The 23,060-nt window shown below is 36.9% G+C and overlaps 1 protein-coding gene across 8 annotated transcripts in view; it reads left to right on the top strand.

Moving 5' to 3' along the window:
* Positions 1-23,060, top strand: part of Tcf4 (transcription factor 4) — a 349,556-nt gene that overhangs the window by 3,607 nt on the left and 322,889 nt on the right. For 6 of the 8 annotated variants that reach the window (XM_045135203.1, XM_004654754.2, XM_045135205.1 and 3 more), the window contains one exon: positions 807-879. In XM_045135203.1, coding sequence (XP_044991138.1) covers positions 807-879 — 73 coding nt within the window. Of the gene's footprint in view, positions 1-158; positions 178-368; positions 477-806; positions 880-23,060 lie in introns of those variants that run through there. The other 2 variants (XM_045135207.1, XM_045135206.1) reach the window with 2 other exon arrangements.

Raw genomic sequence — 23,060 nt, 5'->3', positions numbered from 1 at the left:
CGCTGCTGCCGCCCCTGGCTCACAGGCTGCCACCGCTGTTCCTTCCAGACCTGCAGAAATGGCTTTCGGAAGTTTTGCCAGGAAGCTTAGCAGTAGGCAGCTTGGCAACCCCCTTCCTGCTTGCTGCACTTTCTGCATTCAATCCTTTTGCTTTTTGTAGGCACTAACTCAGGGAAGGTGTGTATTATCCACTAGATACGTGGAAAAGAGAGAAACCAATTAGGGTTGAAATAAATGCTGGAGAGAGAGGGGGGTGAAAGAGTGAGTGAGTGTGTGTGTGTGTGTGTGTGTGTGAGAGAGAGAGAGAGAGAGAGAGAGAGAGAGAGAAAGAGAGAAAGAGCTTTGCCTTAAATTGCTTTCATATTAAAAATGAAATGAGAATTTAGTGCAGGTGGCTTTTTTTTAAATTTGGGTTCACAGATGACAGGCAAATATTTTACGGGATGGAAATGGACATTGCCACATTTATGGCCAAGGTTTTCATCATAAAACAAACAACTTTTTCTTCTTTGTCAATTTAGTGTTTTCTAGGAAGGGTCTTGATCTTGCTGTGGGGACTGTGTTCAAAATATAGTAGTACTGATTGGCAAGCTAAGTACTGAGGGAAAAAGAAAGAACAGTAGTAATGGAGAGAGGATTTGTAATGAGGTGTCTGGTTTAGTTTTAAGTTGAATTACGATTTATTTTGCTAAATAAACCCTTAGCATAAACTCTAAGTTATTTGGTAAGAGTGTGAAAGATCTTCGGTGAACTCTGAAGCCACACATGTCTGCTTTTCAACTGTGATATTTCTTTGTTTGTTTTAGATGTTTTCACCTCCTGTGAGCAGTGGGAAAAACGGACCAACTTCTTTGGCGAGTGGACATTTTACTGGCTCAAGTATGTAAATTCTTTTCTTGGTATGAAGTTAAATGTGCTTACTTGCTTATTTACTCATTGGATATTTCTGGCTCTGATGAAGTATTCTGAAAGAAGTCATTGAATTTTAGCCTAGAATGATGAGGATATCTTATTACCCATCAGTGGTATTACCTATATAAAGTTTTAACTTTCAAAATTAAAATTAAACCTTTTATAAATCAAGAAAACTATCTCAAAATACCATCATTTAATGTAAAAGTGATTTTTTTAATATAGTTGTAGTGAAACATGAAGATAAGGCCAAAATTAACATGGGAGATAAATTAATGTTCTCTTTGAAAATAGAGGGGAAAATCTAACTTTCACAAAAGGTAAAATCCTTTGTAAATATCAGTTATTATATCCTGTTTACAATTAACCCTTTTAAAGAAGTATGCACTTAATTTTGCACATGAGTACTGTATAGTAAACTGTAGCTCTAAATAGCCTCATGGTAATCTGAGAGACTAAATATAAATTCACTTATCTTTAAAAATATCCTGGTGGATATTTTAGCTCTTTCTTATTCCTCATCATTTACTTGTAAATGAAATATATTGGGAAATGTATTGAGAAAGACATTACCATTTTATAAATAAGAGATATGTGGGTGATGCTTTTTAAAACACAGGCAGCGGTATTCACAAAGGAATCTGTGTACACAATGATTGTCTGGCATCTGAGGAGGAGTTTTTGGTACAGGACTGTTTGAATGCCTCTTATTAAAAGTGGAGACTGAAAATGTGATATTTATGTAAACTGCATTTCCCTTTTGTCCATTGAACTTTAAATAAGGAGTCATACATTGTTGCCTACTATCCTTTAGGTCCAAGGCTTAAATTCATTTATGCCTGTTAAACAGCTGCAGGATTTTAGGGGTCCTGGCAGCGGGATATAACAGTACATTAGTCAGTACTATTCTTAAGTCAGACTGATAAATATTGACATCTTTTAACTGTGAGATGGCAGTAGAACTGTCTATCAACTATGAATATAATTTTATATCTTTTTATCTGGTACAATACTAATGAAAGAAATCTGTTTACCTATATCATTTGTAGAGTTATTATATTTTTACAAAATTGGCAGCTTTTAAAACTTGCACATTTTAAAATAAGTTACTGTTATTGGCTCACATAAGTTTAGGGAATTTTTATCTTTCATTTTATTTACAAAATATGAGATGCCTCCCCTAGTCATATGTTAATATTTCTAGGGTTCACTTTGGTGAAAAGCAGTATTGATCTTATGTTTGCTTTATTATTCAGGATGCTATTTCTGCTTGGGGGCTTTTCTTTTGTGTTTGTGTTCATTTTCCAAACTTCTGTATAATATTCTTGATATCACAGTCAAGGAGGAGTATTTGAATATGAATGAAGAAAAGAGGAGGACAAGGGTTTCTTGTAGGAGAATTTCTTTTTCCTGGTAGACCCCTATCAAAAGAGTAACTTTGTCTCTGACAGTAATTTCTTTTATATTTTACTTAAGAACTATGTATGTAGTTTAAAAGTAGATGCCAAGCAGACACAGAGATTGGTTACTTTCTGAGTTAGTATAAAATACTTGTTTGTACTGTTGTGAAGTTGGGCACATTTGGTATAACCAATGCATTACTTTAAATATGGTTAATAACTTAAGATGAACTAGAAGAGTGAAATAAGTTAAAAAAGACAGTTGTATGTCTGGATTACTTTATATATTAGGTTTGTAAGTTGGATATGTCTGAATGTATTTTGTAAAGGAGTCATGCATCAAAACTTACAATTGTTCAGACAATGATATATAACTATATTTATGCATACATAAACCTAGAGAGAGAGACTTCATCCTTGCTGAGCTGTTGGGGTATTTCTAATGAATACACAGGGATTATCTTCAAGGTGTTGAACTTTAAAGCTTTGTTGTACCAGTGGTGTGGTTTTCAGGACCAGATGTTCACTTGTAAGGGTAGAAAGTGTAGGGGTTCTTTTATCCGCCTGCCTGATAGAACATGTAAGGCATTCATTCAGTGCAGTAGGATGGTGGATGTAATATACAGGAGGCAGATTGGAGTGTTAGTTTTCCCCATCTATTAAGATATATCAGAACACAAGGCTATTGTTAGTAAGGAAAGTAGATTACTTCTACTCAATAAAATACTTCTTTTGAACCATAACAAATTTTTTAAAAATGACAAAAACTTCACTTTGCCCTTTAGCCAGAAGAATGAACTAGGAAACATTGCAGAGAAATTATTTTCTAAAGTTACTACAAGTTAATATCCATTATCTTGAGTAGAGTCAGATGTCTCTCTGAAACTTGGATTCAGGAAAAAGGAGATCTGAGCTAAGTAAACTATTTTAATTTGAGAAATCAGCTACATTGTTTTCAAAGTGAAGTCTGGTAATATTTCATGCTTAAAGTTTACAGTAGCTTGTGATTCCATTAACACATGATGCTCCATCGTGATCTGCAATGTGAGAATGGAAATAAAGTGTGGCCATATTCTCTTTAATCTTTCATTTCACAAACATGGCTTTTCCTACCACCTTAAGAAATTGTGAGGCTGCTAGGGAGAATGGAATGTAACCTGAGCTACAGCCTGACATTCCCAGGGAGCATTTTTCACATGAAAGGCTTTTGTCAACCCAGGAAAGGACCAGCAGTTTTTGTTTGATGTTTGCAGGTGTTCAGCAGAAAGCAGTAAAACAATTCAGCCATGATGGACCAGGGCTTCTATGACCCGAACAGGGAGAACTTGGTGGGCTCTGGAATTATTTTTTAAGAAATAATATCCAAAGTGATTTAATATCTGTTGTATCATTCATCTTCAACTAAAAGCATCACACAAGCTTGCGTGCTGAGACAATTGTCATTAAAAACGAGGAAGAGGAAGTCCCCAAAGAAAACTAAGTTCCTTCAGCACCTGTACAGTTTGATGAGGAGTAGCTTCATTTTCGGAGATAACAAATGGTAGTTTATGTGATTATGTTTGAGATGAACATACTAGCATTGCTGTCTTGTTAAAAAGTCATTTTAAAGTTGGGCTGCTAAAATTATATATACTGAAGAACTTGTTAGATCAACTCTGGTCACATCTGTTATATGTATGTACAGCTAGCTACTCAATGATGGATCCTACCCCTTCCTTCATTTTATCTGGGGGCTTTTCCCTTGAAGTTGTTTAGTTTTACTTAGGTGTCCAGCACTTGTTAAAGATTGTCAAATACACGAGGGTGTTGGAACCATTAAATAGTGATAAAACATGCCACATCTCACTCCTGGGTTAGTTCTGGAAGAGGAAAAACATTTCTTGGCATTTATGTAAGCTTGCTAACCTATGTCCATGTGACACCAAAATGACACACCAGTTGAGAACAATTCATTGAGGGGAAAATAAAATCAACCCCAACAGGCAGTTTTGTGTGTTTGGTAGAGAAAATATTCAAGTGGTCCACATTCTGCATTCACTTCAATATGTATTATTTTGAGTTCATGTGCCAGTGTGGGAAAAAAAAAGAACAGGTCTCCCTTTAAAAGTGTTTGTTGAGAGCTACTTACTGCCCTTTCTTCTGTGTGTGCTTGTGTGTGTGTGTACATAAAGTTCCACTCCTATACAAGTCATAGTGATTGTGTAGCTTTTGTAAAGTACAAACAGTTTAGTAGACTTTTAAAAAGTATAGTAGTGTCAGGCGTGGTGGTGCACACCTTTAATCCTAGCATGTGGGAGCAGAGGTAGGAGGATTGCCATGAGTTTGAGGCCACCCTGAGACCCCATAGTGAATTTCAAGTCAGCCTGAGCTAGAGGGAGACGCTACCTTGAAAAACCAAAACCAACAACAACAAAAAAGTATAGTAATAAGTCGTATCAAAGACATTATGCTAGGAACATAGTATTTGGGTTAGCCATGGGAAGACATGGGCCTCGAGGCACTGCACTGCATAGCCAAGGGTCTCAGAAGCCCTGGCTAAGAGCTTCTACACTGTGCCTTCGTTATTCTAAAAGACGTGCTTGGGTTTGCTAACTTTGTGACCCTGCAAACCCTTTATTGGAAATGGCATGGGTTTCACTACTGTTTTTCTCTCCCTTGTTTTGCATCATGAGGTGTTTGGATTTGTGTGCTAATACTTGTTTTTGTAAGTGTTCATGTGGCCACTGATTGCTTTTCTTAAGTTTCAGGCTAAGTTTTGGATTAATGATTGTTCTCTCTCATCTGGTCTCTTCTGTGCCCACTTGCAAGATGTTGAACTGAATAACAGTGAGGGCAAGCACATCATCCACTGAATTATAGCTTCTTAATGTGCCCAGTGGCATGCTGTACCATGTGAATGAATATCTTGTAGCTTCAATCCTCCCAGGAATGCAAGGATTGCCATGTCAAGTTCACAGATGAGGAAACTGAGAGTTAAACAAGTTTCTTTCAAAGTTGACAGTAATAAAATTCAGTTTAAATACAGTCCTACTTAGTCCCAAATCCTTACAGTACTTCACACACACACACACACACACACACACACACACACACACACAGAGAGAGAGAGAGAGAGAGAGAGAGAGAATGAGAGAGAGAGAGAAGCACATATGGGTGCACACACATGTGCACTTAGGCACACCTACAGGCATCAAGAGTAAGCTCATAGTTTTAAGATTCTTTAGCTACCAAATATAATGTTAAGGCTTGGCATGAAATGGTGTCTATGTTTTTAGAATAGAAAGCACTTTTAGAACATATTTAAGGTAATGATATAAACAATACTCATTATGTTTCCTGGCCTAGTGCCCAAGTTAGATACCCTTCTAATTTATGATGGACTTCAATATGATGGAGTATATCAGCCTTCCATTATCATATTTTCACAGAGAAAATATAGCAGATATTTTTAAAAAATTGTGTTTTCATTCTATAGCTGATTGGTAGCTAGATGGGTACCATGAAAGTATTTTCTTTTCAATTATCTTTGTGTCTGTAATCAGACTAGCAGTTAGGCTAACCCAGTGTAACCTATTAGTAACTGAAAACAATTAGGTTCTTATATTTAAGTATAAAGAAACATGCAGCTCATTGTGTGATCTTTGAAATGGAACATTCAAGCACTACAATCCTAAATTCAGTCTACATCACTAAAATAAGCAGTTTGGAAGTTTTGATATGTCTCTCATGAGACATGTGCTTAAAATGTTAGTTTTCTAAATTCAGAAGGAAGGAGTACTCTATTTGACACTGACTTAAGTAAATAAAAGGCATTAAACAAGCACGGGGATCCAAGAACTATTGAGACTGAAATGCTTAGCATTTTTTGACAGCATCAGCAAATTATCCTTCCTCTACTATTGTAATGAGGAAATCACTTAAATAACAGGCAAACAGTGAAGTCACATAAACATATATAATAGAACTATGCAATGAAAGTTTATGCTGTTAATTGCTTGAATCTGTCTTAAATGCTTAGAATCATGCAGCAGTAAAGGCTGTCATATAAACAGTTTTGTTTTGAGCTAAAAAAATATTCTTTTTGCTTTCATCTGCCATGATAAACAAAGTAATTTTGTAAGCTTTACAGATCAAACATTTACTCCTAATGGTAAACTACATTTTATATTGGAAGTTTGCAACCTTATCCAAGGACTGGAGTTGAGTTCTGGTGGCCTCAGGCCTGTGATTTCCAATGTTTAGTATTATGGTGCTATTTAGATCTTTTCTTATAAGTTTAGATTACAGATCTTAAGTTGCCTAATAAGGAACATGGTGTGTTCTGAAATGTTCTTCAGTTTACAGTCTTGAACCAAAATGTTCTTGGCCAAGTCTTTGGAATCTCTATGTATGTTGGTTAAATCAGATCTCATATAGATGTCACATCAAAATGGGGCAAGGTAGGCACAGAAACATTCCTCCTTCCTTAGTTTTGTACTGTATGAGCTATTTTTTAAAGACCAGGTGCTCTTCCAAGTTAATTAAACCACACTAAGTATTAGAGAAAATGAAGCATGTTACAGGATTTTTTGGGAAGGTTATTTTTGTCACTGGTCTCTTAATACACTGATTAAATATTTCAAAATTGGCCACCAAATTTATAAGCTTATGTTTGTTGACCTATTTAAACTCAAATACATGCGTTGAGTCCATAAGTTTAGTTTAAGGGGAATACTTTTGAACATAACTCTGTTCATGCTTAGAGAGACTTAAGAGACACAAGAAATTTAGTCTTTAAAGAAGGAAGCTTGGTTACCACTCTGTTGTAAGTAATATATAAGTATACACTCATATTTATTTATAATAGACCCTCAGCAATAGCACAAGTGTTGAAAAGATTGCCATATTTACTTTCATTTAAAAAATATATAAAGCCCCAGTTAATCAGCATATCAAATACCCAGGTGAGTTTAAAATCAGTTTATATGGATGGATTTCAGGGTGGTAAGAAAGTATTTTATTTAAAGGTGCAGCTACATAATTGTTCCAGTGGCTGCTTTTGTACTTCTGTGTGACAATTAACATTTAATGAATGACTTTCTAAACTGCATTGGTAGTAATTACTATATGTACTTTATTAGCTACAGTCCATTGTTGAATGTGCCTGTATTGATTTGTTTTGCAAACAGCCCTTCACACATATGGCAGTATTTGGACATTACTTTGTAAAGAACCTGTCCGTTTGCCACTAAAATCTTTTGCTTATAATTTCTTGTTTCCTAGAATGCCTCTTTGATCAGTCATCCTAGTAGAGTTACAAAATAGCAAGTTTTCTGCTATAAAATTTTTATATTCCTGTGTTTAGGGAATCTCAAAGAAGTTATACCTTTTCATCATTTTCTTTTTCACCAGTAGGTATTTTGAAGACATTTAGGTTTACAAGAGAATTTAGATATTTTCTATACCTTTAAAGATACAGAATCAGAGGGTTTTGTGTTTGAGAAAGCTAAATGTCTTTTCCCCCAGTCACACAGTTAGTTATAGCTATCATAGGACACAAATAAACATGTCCCAACCTGTGGTGACAGAGCCTGTGCTGGTTTTAATTAAGGTTTGGCCCCTACTAGGTGGTATCACCTATATGTTTGTTAAGAAAAAGAAGAAAAAAACTGCATAATCTGAAGAAAAATAAGAGAAATTGAGATTGTGTGAGATGGACATCATCATCCAGCTCACTTGTCATCATAGGCTCTAATTTGGCTGAGACCTTTGACGAATAACTGTTAAAATGTATCGTGTTATTAAAAATAACAAAGTAAGACCCATGATTAAATATCAGGGCTGTAATTTAATCTCGGGGGTTCTGGTGCCCTCATAAACCATTTGGCTTTTTTTCTGTAACAGATGACGTCAAAATCTAGCTTGATTGAATTATGACCCTGTTTCCAGCACCTGCCTGCCATGATCCTCGCTTCACAGCATGGCAACATTTCCATTACCAATTTTTTTTTATTTTTCTGACATTTTTAACTTTGAATAGTTAAACTAGACTTCTGGTTAGCTTATAAACTTTCAGCCTATTGGGAACTGACTATTCTCTCAATAGAACAGAGAAGATGGTGACAAAGCCCATTATGGAATACCTTTTAGAGTACTCTTCCTTGCTTTAATCTTCCATTAATTTAAACATTCTCTTTTGGGGCCACTTAACTGAATTGCAAGGCATCCAAATGGAAGGTTTTTAATCTCAAATTTCCCAAACCAAGACTTAACTACAAAGTATTTAAAAGACTGCTAAATTAGGAAAAGAAGGAACATCTATGGAGAATATTGAAAATAGTACTGTGGACAATCCAGTTTCCGTATTTGTAAAATACTGAAGAGTAAGACATGAAAGGCATGGAGATCGGCACACTTTCTTATTAATTGCTTTTATATGTTCTTAAGATGAGTAAAATTTGATAGTGAATGATTAGAAATGATTATTTATTTATATTGCTGCCCAGAGACTCTAGCATGCCTTTAGTTTTAACCCTTCGGCTTTAGTGACTTTGGGAGCAGAGATAAGATGTTTACCTTTAGCTGGGTAGCTGTTTAGCCACCTATTTTAATGTTGACAGATGGTTCAGCTGATACCTTTTTCAGTTCAGTTAAGTTCACAACCCTGTGTTAGCAATTATAAGGACATGAAAGGCTTTGGGGGAGAAGGATCTGCCCAAGGAGGGCAGATAGTCTAACAGGAAAGAATAGAAGTATGCATGGTTAACACACATTTTTCAGAAAACATAATTACAGTAGTATGTGTTTATTATTTGAAAAATCAATCAATCATCATTTTCTATATCATCTATCTCTCATATATCATGTACCTATCATCTATCTATGTATCTATGTATCTATGTATCTATGTATCTATGTATCTATCTATGTATCTATGTATCTATCTATCTATCTATCTATCTATCCATCCATCCATCCATCCATCCATCCATCCATCCATCCATCCATCCATCTATCCATCCATCTGTCTACCTACCTATCATCTCTATATATCAGCTATATATTTGTCATCTACATCTATCATCTATATATCTGTTGATTAAGTCTCATTATATAGTCCAGGCTGGCCTTGAATTTATGATCCTCTTGCCTCTGTCTCGTTGCTGAGATTATAGGTTTGTGCACCCACATCTGTCTTTTTTTAAAAATTTTTATTTATTTATTTATTTGAGAGTGACAGACACAGAGAGAAAGACAGATAGAGGGAGAGAGAGAGAGAATGGGTGTGCCAGGGCTTCCAGCCTCTGCAAACAAACTCCAGACGCGTGCGCCCCCTTGTGCATCTGACTAACGTGGGACCTGGGGAACCGAGCTTCGAACCGGGGTCCTTAGGCTTCATAGGCAAGCGCTTAACTGCTAAGCCATCTCTCCAGCCCCCACATCTGTCTTTATAGGAATTTATTTAAATGAAAACATACTTCTTACTAGGAGAAGCTACTAACAAAGGGCTCATGGATAAATTTATTCTGATCCTGTCTTGAAAGAGGGCCAACATCTGAAATGTTAATCCGAGAACTAAATGTATATCAGGATCACTGTGAGCCATATATAGAAGAAAGAAAATGAAGAGGGAGTTGTGTGTGGTGGATAAAAAGTAAGGATTATGAACTGCTCAATGTAAGGTCAGGATCCAGGTTTCTGAAATAAGTTTTAAGGTGACTTATTGTGAAATAAATTAAGATTCATTCAAAAATTTATTAAAATAAGAACTGTGGAACATAGCAGGTTGCTGCTTAGGGTAGGATAATCCAGTCCTCTGTTGGGGTGTCATTGCACATCTAAGCACATGAAATGGTTTGGAATCTCTAGGCAAACATGATTTCTTTAATGCTTAGTATTTTTTATTCTGAATTAAGATTTTTTTGGTGGAGGATTTTTGGGGGGGCAGATTTTCACCCAGTTCCTTCCAAAAGTATATGTTCTTAATCATAGGATAGGGGTAGAAATTGAGTTTTTTTTGTGCTCCCATTTTCAAATTCTTCTGGTAATATCCTCCAGCAGTGGACATTTCCTGGAGCCACAAAGATAGCTCCTTTAAACAAATTATTTATTAAACCCAACTTTAGAAGTGCTCTTTTTCTCTTCTCTCCTCTCCTCTCCTCTCCTCTCCTCTCCTCTCCTCTCCTCTCCTCTCCTCTCCTCTCCTCTCCTCTCCTCTCCTCTCCTCTCCTCTCCTCTCCTCTCCTCTCCTCTCCTCTCCTCTCCTCTCCTCTCCTCTCCTCTCCTCTCCTCTCCTCTCCTCTCCTCTCCTCTCCTCTCCTCTCCTCTCCTCTCCTCTCCTCTCCTCTCCTCTCCTCTCCTCTCCTCTCCTCTCCTCTCCTCTCCTCTCCTCTCCTCTCCTCTCCTCTCCTCTCCTCTCCTCTCCTCTCCTCTCCTCTCCTCTCCTCTCCTCTCCTCTCCTCTCCTCTCCTCTCCTCTCCTCTCCTCTCCTCTCCTCTCCTCTCCTCTCCTCTCCTCTCCTCTCCTCTCCTCTCCTCTCCTCTCCTCTCCTCTCCTCTCCTCTCCTCTCCTCTCCTCTCCTCTCCTCTCCTCTCCTCTCCTCTCCTCTCCTCTCCTCTCCTCTCCTCTCCTCTCCTCTCCTCTCCTCTCCTCTCCTCTCCTCTCCTCTCCTCTCCTCTCCTCTCCTCTCCTCTCCTCTCCTTTCTTTTTATTTTGTGATGTTCTCTCCTAATAAGCTGCTTTAAGTTGCTAACATGGTAGAACTGTGACCTGGGTCTTAAGAGTCAGAAAGCAACATAAAACTCACCAGCATAAGTCAAGAGAGCATTTCACTTTTTCAGAAAAAACAAAAAACAAAAAACTACATTACTTAAAGCATTTGAAAATTGCAAAAATGCATTGTAATTTTTGTTATTAGAGTCATTTTCACTATCTGCCATATTTTTAAAGGGTACAGGCTTCAAGTTTAGAATAATTTTATAGCTATTATTGCCATTTAATGAGAAATACATTTAGTAAGCCATCTTAGGGATAATGTCATCTTTCCCCAAGTTTATAATTTGTGAATATAATGTACAGTGGACATCCATTTGGATCCAATCTGTTATGATTATATCATAAGCAACAAAATAATGTATATACCAGCTTTTCCTTAAGTAGTGATGGGCTGAGGTGAAACTATCTTTCTGTGACCTCTAAGTAGCTCATTTTGCATGTGCCCCCACTTGTAATGAAATTACACATTCAAATGAGAGTTGATCATTTCAGTAAGAAGTTAGTGATGAATAAGTTAGTGATGAGTGCTGCAAAGTAAGACAGTTATTACAAAGAGAATATTCTAGGCAAATAAGATATCCTATTGTGATATTAAGTACTCTTTAACTCTTCTTCATTTATCAAAATAAAATCTATATTGGAAATATTTTGTAGCCATACACTGTTAACCTCACAGTGAAAACATTTTGGTCATCAAGTAGTAGTAATATTCAGGACTGAGTTTATACTTTCAATACATAAATAACATACAATGCAATAAAAATACAATACATAAAAATTGGTTTGGTAATTTTGAAGGGAAGACCAAACACTGCTGTGTTCCTTTCTTGAACATTATTGTCCATTAACTGATGTTGCAAACCATTGAATGCTTTTCATTTTTCTGGGCACTGAAATTTTCCATCTAGTTGTAACCATGACATTAATTTTTCTTCTAACATTTAATTTTCTCCTATTTTTATTAACTTTCAGTATTTTCTGATGTATTCTTTTGGAGTCTGTACTGCTACTTTTCTTTCATATGGGTGTGTACTTGCAATGTTCCACTTATGGGAGAATTATATTCTTTAATCCTTAAATTTTTGGTAGAATCTGGTAAGAGTATGTGATGCTTTAGGTCCTGATTGTTTAAAAAATGTCCAACAGTTCAGAGAAATAAAAGTAGAAATCATTTTCTGTCGCCTATCAAATTCTGTTTTTAGTGCAAATCTATATCCTGGAATGCTGATGTGTTTATTAAGAAAGCTTAGCTTCAATTGGCTCATTTTCTCAGTCACTCATTCATTCATTTGGTAAAAGTCCCTCCCTGCCCCACCAGAGGTTAGGTGCAAGTTACCATGTTAGATAGTATGGCAGTGTGAGATATGGTAAATGTCATTTTCTGTACTGCCATTGGAGAGTTGCTGATGAATAAGAGTTTTAGCATGATTCACTAATGAAGTATGTTTAAGTAATGTGGAACTACACAAGTGAAAATCAGAAGATAATTTTCAACTATAAAGTAGAGACTACACATTTCTAATTGAAACCTTTATCCTTGAATCTTCGTATGTTTGTATGTGAGCCTGTCTAAAGAAATCAAGTTGTTGTAGAATAATTAGGATTATTGGACCTTGAATTATGTTGTTATTAATGGACTGTCAGGTAGACTACCAGAGTCTCTAAGGGCAGCAATGCTAATTAGATTCCATTTGTCATTCTTAAAGAGAAATTAAAAATTCAAATCAATATAGTATTGAATTACTTATAGGATTTTAAAGTAGTTACCTTATTTTTTATCCCCACAAAAATTTCTTCAATGTTTATTTATAAATTTATACATATTTAAATAATATTTATTTTCCTTAACTTTACTTACTTTTATTATTTTTTAAAGACAAGGTCTCACTGTATAGCACATGATCTTTCTACCTCACCTTCCTAAAAGTTGGGGTTTAAAATTATTTTTTTTAGGGCTGGAGTGATGGCTTAGCAGGTAAGCTGCTTGCCTGTGAAGCCTAAGGACTCATGTTCTACTCTTCAGGTCCTACATAAGACAGACACACAATGTGATGCAAGTGCACAAGGTCACACATGGGCATAAGGTGCCCATGGGTCTGGAGTTCCATTCCAGTGGCTGGAGGCCCTGGTACACCTATTCTCTCTCTCTTTTTCTCTCTTATAAAAAATAAAAATAAATAATATTATTCTTTTAGTTTGAAACTTGAATAACTGCTTCTTGATTATGTATCATGTATTAAGTCATATTCTGGGTGCTAGAGTAAGTTCTTGAGTTTCCAAAATGGAGGAGGCAGAATAATTGAATAAGTGACCTGAAAGCAAGTTCTATATGTGAACCAGTTTAGCTGTAGGGAAAGTACTTTGGAGGTGGGCATACCTGAGTCTGATGCATGCTGGGGAGTTACAGAGAGGGTGGAGTGTGGCAGTTATGTAGGAGAGTTCCACAGGAGCTGACGCTAAGGGAAGGCCTGGGACTAGGTCCTGCCGGGCTGAGCCACAGGGAATGTTGCCTGTGCTGTTGCAGATTGGTGCCATGTCTGGAACACTCTGCCATAGCCATGATACCAGAGCCATGTGCGGCTCAGTGTGGATTGCCCACACCGGACCCAGGGGTGCTCAGTGTGGATTGCCCACACCAGTTGTTAGGTGAGACAGGGGTTGCTGGTTCCACAGTGTTGGTGATGGATGAACAGGTTGAAGTTACTGGAGATCTTTATTTGAAATCTGCTCCTTCAGCCCATTGTAGAGCATTCAAGAATGGGCATTTGCTTTTCTGTGTGTGACACTTTGTGTAATGCTTTACTATTTGACAGTGTATTCAGCTACCATGTGCTATCATCTGCCTTTTTAGCCACCAAGCACTGTAAAAATACTACCCGCCCCCCAGAGAAGTGTGCTTTTTTTAATATTTTATTTTATTTTTTGGTTTCTCGAGGAAGGGTCTCACTCTAGCCCAGGCTGACTTGGAAATCACTATGGAGTCTCAGGGTGGCCTCGAACTCACGGCAATCCACCTACGTCTGTCTCCCAAGTGCTGAGATTAAAGGCATATGCCACCATGCCCAGCTTAATATTTTATTTTTATTTAGTTATTTGAGAGAGGGAAAGAGGCTGAGTGAGAGAGACAGAGAATGAGAATGGGCGCACCAGGGCTTCCAGCCATTGCAAATGCACTCCAGACTTGTGTGTCACTTTGTGCATCTGGCTTATGTGGGTCCTGGGGAATCGAACCAAGGTCATTTAGCTTTGCAGGGAAATGCCTTAACTGCAAAGCCATCTTTCCAGCCCCACGATGGTGCTTTTGTTAGACCTGTTGAATTGCATTCATTTTTCTCATGGTGGGCTATTAGATACCAGAGCCACAAATGTGAGTGTGTTTGTTGGTGAACTTGTGGAGGGTGGTTTGGTTTATGTGATAGTCTACCTGGGATTGCATCATCATTTGATTGTCCTTATTTCTTCAGACAGCCCAAGGGGAAAATGGCCTGTTAACTCTTAATCAGGAAGGAATTGAAGTTACCCATTTTTCCAAATTCCAACAAATGTTTTCCTTGCCCTTTCCTCGTGACCATCACCTTTTCATATCACTTCCTTCTCACTTAGAACTGTTTACTTTTGGGAGGCAACTAGCATGTTGGGTAGTCTGTTTCTTGAGGAAGAATTTGGCCACTCATCTGTCAGTTTAGTCACTGTTCAATTTGAAGTGGAAACTCTGTTTATTTCCCTTCCCAGCTTTCCCAGCTAATGAAAGCATCAGCATGCTTCTGTGTTAGAGACTGCATCCTGACACCTGTGCCATTTAGTGACACTTGGCTCCTTGTCCCTAGAGCTCTGGAGTTTTTATCACCAGGGTGCTGAAAGGATAGAGAAGCCAGGACCATGGGTAGCAAGAAAAGAACTCCTTGAAACATGTTGGCTTCCAGTGAGCCCCTAACCCGCCCTGAGGCAGCTGAGCAGCACCCTTTTGCTTCTTGAATAAGTCATGCTTTAGTGAGCACTGGATGACAGCAAGATGAAAGCAAACACCTTTCTCTTTGTTAATAGTTATGTATTTATTTATTTGAGAGAGAGGGAGAATGGGCACACCAGGGCCCACAACCATTGCAAACGAACTCTAGACGTATGTGCCACCTTGTGCACCCTCTGGCTTACATGGGTCCTGAGGAATTGAACCAAAGCCCTTTGGCTTTGCAGGTAAGCGCCTTAACTGATAAGCCATCTCTCCAGCCTGCAAACACCTTTCTTTTGGAGAGAAACACACAAACATCAAACACACACACACACACACACACACACACACACACACACACACACACGGACTTCAGTAATATGTACACCTTTCTTCAGTGATTTTCGGGTCTCAGTCTCCTAAATGCTGTGGTTACAGATGTAATTATACCTGCTATTTATTTTGCATGTTTAGCATGTAGCATGTGTGGTGGTGTATGCACATGTGTTTGCAAATATATACACCTGTGCATATTTGGAGGTCGCTTATCAGATGGCCTCCTCACTCTTATCCATGCCTTTCCTTAAGATTAGAGTTGAGATAAATAAGGTTCTGTAGGGTTCTGTGAGTCCCAGTTACTTTTCTGTGAGTTCAGTTAAGTAACACTGAACCTGCATTTTAAGACATATTTCATCATGTAATACTTGTCAGCCATAGATTAATATATGCAGCATCTTGAAAGTCCTGAGGCTTAGTAGGTGAAAGACTGTTTCTGAAGCCTCCCCATGTGCCTGCTGGAGCTGCTTGAGGACCAGTTGTTGGCTATTCCTACGTTTCCTTCCCCATTTATATTACCTGTTTTTCTCTGTCACAGGTGAGCCTTCTCATGCTTTTCTTTTTCCTTTAGTAGTTTTGTACCATTAGTGTTGCTTGTCTTGCTTGTTTTAGAGGGTTATACACATGATTGCCTACTGTCCTATGCTCTTTGTTCACTTAGCTCTGTTAATTTTACCTGACTTTTGTTTGTACATTTCATTATGGTAAAACACCTTTTCTTTTTTGGATAAAAGTAATGATGCATTTTATTACTCTTTGAAAAATAATAGTTTTGATTCAGTTCTATTTTTTCTTTATCTCTTTTACATATTATTAAGAGAGATTGGCAAATATTTCCCTTTTCATTGTCCTAGTCTGTCTTTGATTGCAAATTAACCTGTAGAACCAACAGAGGGCTCATGGTATCTTCTTTGTAAGGTGATAGAAGGCTGAAACAGTCTATTGCTTAAAATTAGGCAAAGTTTCTGGACATGATGGTATGTGCTTGTAACTCTAGCACTTGTGAAGCTGAGGCAGGAGTACTGCTTCATGTTAAAGGCCTGCTTGGGGGACATAGTGAATTCAAGACCACTTATTACATAGCAAAATCTTGTCTCAAAGAATAACATGCAAACAAAAATATTATGCATAGTATATTCGTGCAGCTATTTGGCCTGGTGTGAAAAGATTTTAGGCCATTGATAATAATGTGTTTGTATATAAATGTGTCAGTCTTCCAGTTTGTCTAAACTTTAAAATTTATTGCCATAAGGTTGTTTATGGTATTCTCTTATTAACATTTTGATCTCTGCTAACTCTATAATTAAGTTTTATTTTTCATTCTTGTATTTATTTGTATCTTTCTTGTTCAAGCTAGCTAAAATTTTTTCTCATTAATGGCATTTTTAAGAGACAATTTTTAGCTTTGTATAGTATTTTTCTCATGTGCTTATTTTATACTCCATTAATTATTATTCCCTGTTTTCTATTTACTTTGGCTAATTCTATTTTTATAACTTGACCCCTTAGTGCATTTAGTTATCATCATATCATTCCTTTGTATAGAATATCTTCATTATTTTAGATTTCTAAATGTTAAAGCTTCCAATATGGCTTTTTCTGTGACCCTTACAACATTTATTGCTGCCTTGGAAGTTTTACAAATGAGTGCATTATTCATCTTCTAATTGTTGACTTCTGTTGTAATTTGTTGTCAGAGAACTCTTGTGTGTTCCTGGGTCCTTGTACTTGTGAGGACTTGCTTTGCTAATTTCTGCAGTGTTTCATAGGAAAGAATGTATACTCCCTTACTATTAAGTTTATCTATATATATGTCCAGAAATTCAAGTTTGTTAGATGCTCCTTAAAAATCACCCATACTTTTGCTGCTTTTTGAACCTGAAACATACATAGTGAGAGAAATATGTTGAAATCCTGATGGAAAATCTGTAATTTTCTCTGTGTCTCAGTTTAGCCTTATACATACTGAAATTACAGCACTGAATACATCTGTGTTTAGAATTACCATATCTTCTCTGGCTAATTCAGTCCTCGGTTCAGTTTATTTGTGGTTACTTTCTTTCTGTTCTTTTGTCTTGAAATTTATTTTACTCCATAGTGGTATAATTATCCCACCTTCTTTTTGGCTCTTATTTTTTTAAAAGTTTTGTTTACTTTTATTTATTTGAAAGTGACAGACAAAGAAAGAGGCAGAGAGAGAGAAAGAGACAGAGAATGGGCCAGGGCCTCCAGCTGCTGCAAACAAACTCCAGACACGTGCACCCCCTTGTGCATCTGGCTAAAGTGGGTCCTGGGGAATCAAGCCTCGAACTGGGGTCCTTAGGCTTCACAGGCAAGTGCTTAACCACTAAGCCATCTCTCCAGCCCCTTTTTGGCTCTTATTTATCTGGTGTGTCTGTTTTGAAAATTTTTATTTTCAAATATTCCATATTGCTGTGTTTGAGATAAACCAGCTATAACTGGGTCTTAATTTTAATTATGGGAGATAATGTCAGATGATTTATATTTTCACTTCCTAGCACTACTTGGTCCACTTGCATAGACTGTGGTGCAGATGACATTCTGTGGAGTCATATGGCAGTGTCCCTCAGAGGATTACTGTTGTCTACACTCTGACTTTCAACCTGGGCTCCTTCTTTGCTACATTTTTTTTTTTTATTTCTCTTCTTTCTTTTAAAGAAATTGGTTAAAGTTTGATTGTTTCTTTTATCATTTCTTCTTTCCATTACTTGAAATATATTACAGCCTTTTATCTTTTACTGTGCAGAGCTATCTACCAAAGCATAGCTTGATTCTTTTAGTTCTCCTTTCAAACAATTTTATGACCATAAACTATGATTTATCTCATTATTTTCTGGTTGGCATATGTTTTTGTTTTGATCCTGAAAATTATTCTAAAAATTAGATATCAGTGTTTGGTAGATAGTGTTTAGATTTGCTAATTTACTAGTTCTCTGTCCATCTCTTTTTGTGCACCTTGGACTCTTTCATTTTCAGATCTGATGAAGTACCTCCTTTCAAAGTGCATGTGTGTAGGAAAAGTGCAGGTTAACTTTTCCATCCTTCCTCCCAAATGCCTTATTCTAGCTTTTGAAAGATGGTTTTCGAACACACAATTCGATGATAACATTTGTTTTCTCTCACTATGAACATGATTTTATTCTGTTGTTTACTGAAGTATACTTTCTTGTGAGAAGTTTGTCACTTATCTGTCTATTGACAACCTTTCTAAGAGTTGTACATTTTCTTCATATTTCATTTTGGTATTTAGCAATTTTACCATAATGCATCTATATCTGATTTCTTTTTAATTTTACTTAGTTTTCTATTGCTCTTTTGGGGGTCTATGGCTTTATGTTTTCCTATAACTAAGAAATATCATTTGTTTTGCCTTCTTTGAGGAGTCAGTAAATGTTCCAAATTTCATGCTTTTCCTTAATTTCTCTTTTCTCTTAAATTTTCCATCTCCTTGTATGTGCTACATTATAATTTCTTTAGTCTCATCCTCCAATTCAATTATTTTCCCTTTAGCTGTGTCTATGTCATTTAATATATTTTTAAAAATTCTAGTGCATAATTTTTCATTTGGAAAAATTCTACACAGCTCATTTTTAAATGATTTGTTTACTTTTGCAGTTCTTATTGCTCATTTTTGTGGTTAAGTTTTTACTTTTTAAACATAAAACACAATCTTAAGAGTTATTTTCTATTATTCCCAGTTTCTTTATAAGAGACAGTCTTACTTATTCTGTGACCTTCACTTGTGTATTTCTTTTTCAGGGGGTGATGCCCATGAATTTCCATGTAGTAGACATTGAATCTTTGAAAATGTGAGCATCTAATAGTAACAGAGATTTGGTTTTTGCTTCAAGGTCTTTTTCCTCTAGTCTATGAGTCTATTATCTGCCTTGCTACATGGCACTGTCTTTTCACAGTGGTCATAATGGCATATGGCCTCAGCATGATATGATCAACATTTTCTCTCTGTCACATATCTATCATTTGTCTCTATTATCTATCTTTTTATGCATCATCTTTCTATTGCTGTATCTCTAACTATGTGACTTTTTTATGTCTCATGCTCCTGGTATTTTTTTTCTTCCTCTTTGTTGGCTGTTCCTATTCTGCCTAAACTGTAAAGAGCTGAAGACCTCATGATCTTCTTTGGGACTTCTTTTGCTGTTCTGTTGAGAGGCAGGGTAGGGTAGTGCCTCAGTTTCTCAGTCTGGAGTCAGATTATGTTGTTCTCTGGCTATTAGACATGTGACCTGGTTTCCCTGTGTGGAGTATGGAAACACACTGTTAGAAGAATTCAATAAGATGTTATTTTTGCATTTGGCCCTTGTTGACACATGGCACATTGTCCATGCCTATTCTCAGTCTTAGGTACATTTTCTTCCTTGTTATTGCCTCTGTTTCCAAGGTAACTGCTTTAAAATATGAATCCTCTAGCACCTTCCCCTTATCTCGTGAGTGTCAGTTTGTTGAGCCAGGCTTTCTACTGTGATCTCTGCTCCCCCCATCTGTACTTTTTGTACATTTTCTGCCTATAAGGACTGATGTGCTATAATCCACCTTGTAGATTAAAGCAGGGTTTGTCTACAGTCTTACAACCATGGGGTATTCTTTCACCTGTTTTTATCAGTGAGCTCTCCTAATGGAATCATCATTCTTTGCCTGGTTGTCTTTGGTCACCTCATGACTTCTGGGTATACACTGTCTCTTAACCTGACTTCTTCTGTGTGTACTATCACTTAACCTGTTGAAAACATTTTCCTGATAAGTAGAGTGAGTTAAGGAAAAGATAATGACAGAGCATGTTGTATTAACTTTATTGTGTTTCTTATTGCCATTGGAATAGCTATTAGCATAACTGGACCTAGAAATGCCTCCAAATTCTCACTTGGTTCCCCCTTCTTATAGCTACCTATCATTTACTGACATGGGAATTCTTTTAGGTTTTGTACTTTTTCAAGCTTTTCTTTGATCCAGAACCTTTGCACATGCCATGGAACATCTCTCCTCTTGCTCTTTGGTGTTGCAACTCCATTTAGAGCTCAATTGCTACAATATTTTCTGAGAAATTCTTTGATCTGATTAAATTAAAATTTCTTTTGGTTTCATGAATGCTCAGCTTTGAAATAAAAGACTCAATAAACATAGATATGTATTTGAAACTGAATCAGCTTGTGAATAGGAGTGGAGGTTATGACACTGCTCTTTCACCTTAGAATCATATGTTGTCATTGGAAATGACTGCACTTTCCTTTTGTGTTCATTTAATGGATTTTCAAGATCATAAAATTCTGATCTTTAATTCTTAAATTTACCGCATACATTTTGTATGTTATCAGATAAAATATCAACCCATATAAGGAGCTGAATAACCAACACATTAAGTATCGTGGCAACCTTCCTCTGTTTTCTTGTGTTAAGCTCTAGAACCGGGTTATAGCCATTTCACTTTAATAGAATCTTTTACCTAAAGTTTGATGTTAAAGAGAAAACTTCTTTTCATATTTTCTGCCTGGTTTTTTCCTCTGAACAAGCTGCAAACATATTACAGGAGTGACTATGGTTCACAAAGCTCCTTTGTATATAAAACCTCATGTAATAGGAAACTTAAGTTCTGTAGGGCAGCATTCTTGATATTTTATTGGAGATCTGGATTTTCATTCACTCACTCACTCCTTATTGCCTAGCACATCCCCCCCCCCCCCCAGAGGTCTTCTTGACTTAGTAGATGAGAAAAAATTAAACAACGAGCAATGAATTGAGTTATCTGAGTACCGGCATCATATAACAATGAGTTGTTGATAGCCATGTTTTTATTAGCTAGAGAAGCAGAAAATACAGATGAAAAAAGGTCAGTAATTGTGTTTGCTCTCTAAAAATTGGTCAACTTATTGATGACTGAGTATGTTTTAGAAAAATACTGTGACCAGCACAGTGTGGCTTTGGCTTTACAATATTATTCTTAGAAGAAGATAGTTATTCTTTTTAAACTTGGTTCTCTATAAAGATTACCAACTAGATAAAAATCACTAGTACTTAGGCATGGGAAAAGTCAAGGAAGTGAGACAAATACGGAAAGTGTGATTGAGTAAGTTGGTTTCTGTGTGCCAGATTAGGGTGTCCTTGGCTAGACTAAGGAAGGCAGGAGTGTACACTACCTGCTCTGTCCATTCCTTCCCTGGGCCATCTACAGCTCCTGGTTCAAATGGACCTTTCTTTCTGTCTGGCTGTCTTTCTTTCTTTCTTTCTTTCTTTCTTTCTTTCTTTCTTTCTTTCTTTCTTTCTTTCTTTCTTTCTTTCTTTCCTCTTTCCCTCCCTCCCTCCCTCCCTTCCTTTCTTTCTTTCCTTCCTTCCCTCCCTCCCTCCTTCTCTCCCTTCCTCCTTCTCTCCTTCTTCTTTTTATTTTTTTTTTTGAGGTAAGGTTTCAGTTTCACTCTAGTCCAGGTTGACCTGGAATTCACTATGTTATCTTAGGGTGGCCTGGAGCTCACAGTGATCCTCCTACCTCTGCCTCTCAAGTTCTGGAATTAAAGGTGAGTTCCACCATGTCCAGCTAAATGTACTTTTCAATGTTTTGAAATACAAGGCTAATTTTTGAGAGCTAATATCTTAAGTAATGGAGTAAGTTATCTCTTTCTTGTCTAGACATCATTAAAGGTTTTTTTTCTTAAGAAAATCATTCTGCCTTACTAAAGAACTAGACAATGAGCATACTTCTTAGACCAGAATGGTCTAGATTACAGCAAGGGACAGCACACTTTATTCAAAATCAATGCTTTTGGCTATGTAGCCTATATTAGCGACCTACTTGTTCATAGGATGAAACATCTGAAAAGAAATGGCTCAAGGAGACACAAAACAACTCGAGGAGAGAAAGGGTTTATTTATTCTTACAGTTCCACCATGGTGGGATAGGCATCGTGACAAGGGCAGGTGATACTGCATCCACAGTTGGGAATCAGAGAGTGAATAGGCAATGTGTCTGGGCTATAAAATCTCAAGGCCAGCCCCAAGTGGCCCTTCCTTCAGCAAGGTCTACTTCCCAACATCCACAGCCTATCCAAGCAGCATTACCCCCTGGGACCAAAGATTGAAACCCATGTGCCTATTCCACAATGCAGGACCCATGTTCCCTGCTGTAGGGCCTAACTTCTGCTGTTTTAGAACCAAAATAGCTGCAAATAATAAGTAAATCAATGGCTGTGCTTGTGTTCTAATAAAACTTTATTTATAGTTAAAGGCAGCAGCTGGGGCTTTCCAAGGGCACTGTAGCTCAAGACCCTCAGCATCAAGACATGAGACTCTCAGCTTTCCTTATTATTAGCTCTGTTTGTATTGGAAAATTCACTTCTTTTCTTAGAGAGTGGATTTATATATTTTGCAATGGGATGTTCTCTTCTGTGGGCATTATATTTTCTTTATTTTGTTTCATGAATTTGAGCTTGAGTGAGAGTGTGTTACTTATAAACATAAAACTATATGAAAGTTAACTCAGCCAAATATAAAAGAAATAGAGAAAAATGTTACACACGTTAGAGAATTATATAAGGAGTGGACCTCATTCCTTCCAGCTCGATGGTGACCAGTGTACAGATTAGGTATGAGGATCATTATGGACAATAATTGTGTCATAGCTACCTTGGTAGAATGTTAAATGATTATTTTAGAGCACTTGTTTATATACTCATCAATTA

The sequence above is a fragment of the Jaculus jaculus genome, chromosome 15 (genome assembly GCF_020740685.1).
Source record: "Jaculus jaculus isolate mJacJac1 chromosome 15, mJacJac1.mat.Y.cur, whole genome shotgun sequence".
Taxonomy (NCBI): domain Eukaryota; kingdom Metazoa; phylum Chordata; class Mammalia; order Rodentia; family Dipodidae; genus Jaculus; species Jaculus jaculus.
The sequence above is the reverse complement of the archived record's forward strand: the minus strand, read 5'-3'. Positions and strand labels throughout refer to the sequence as shown.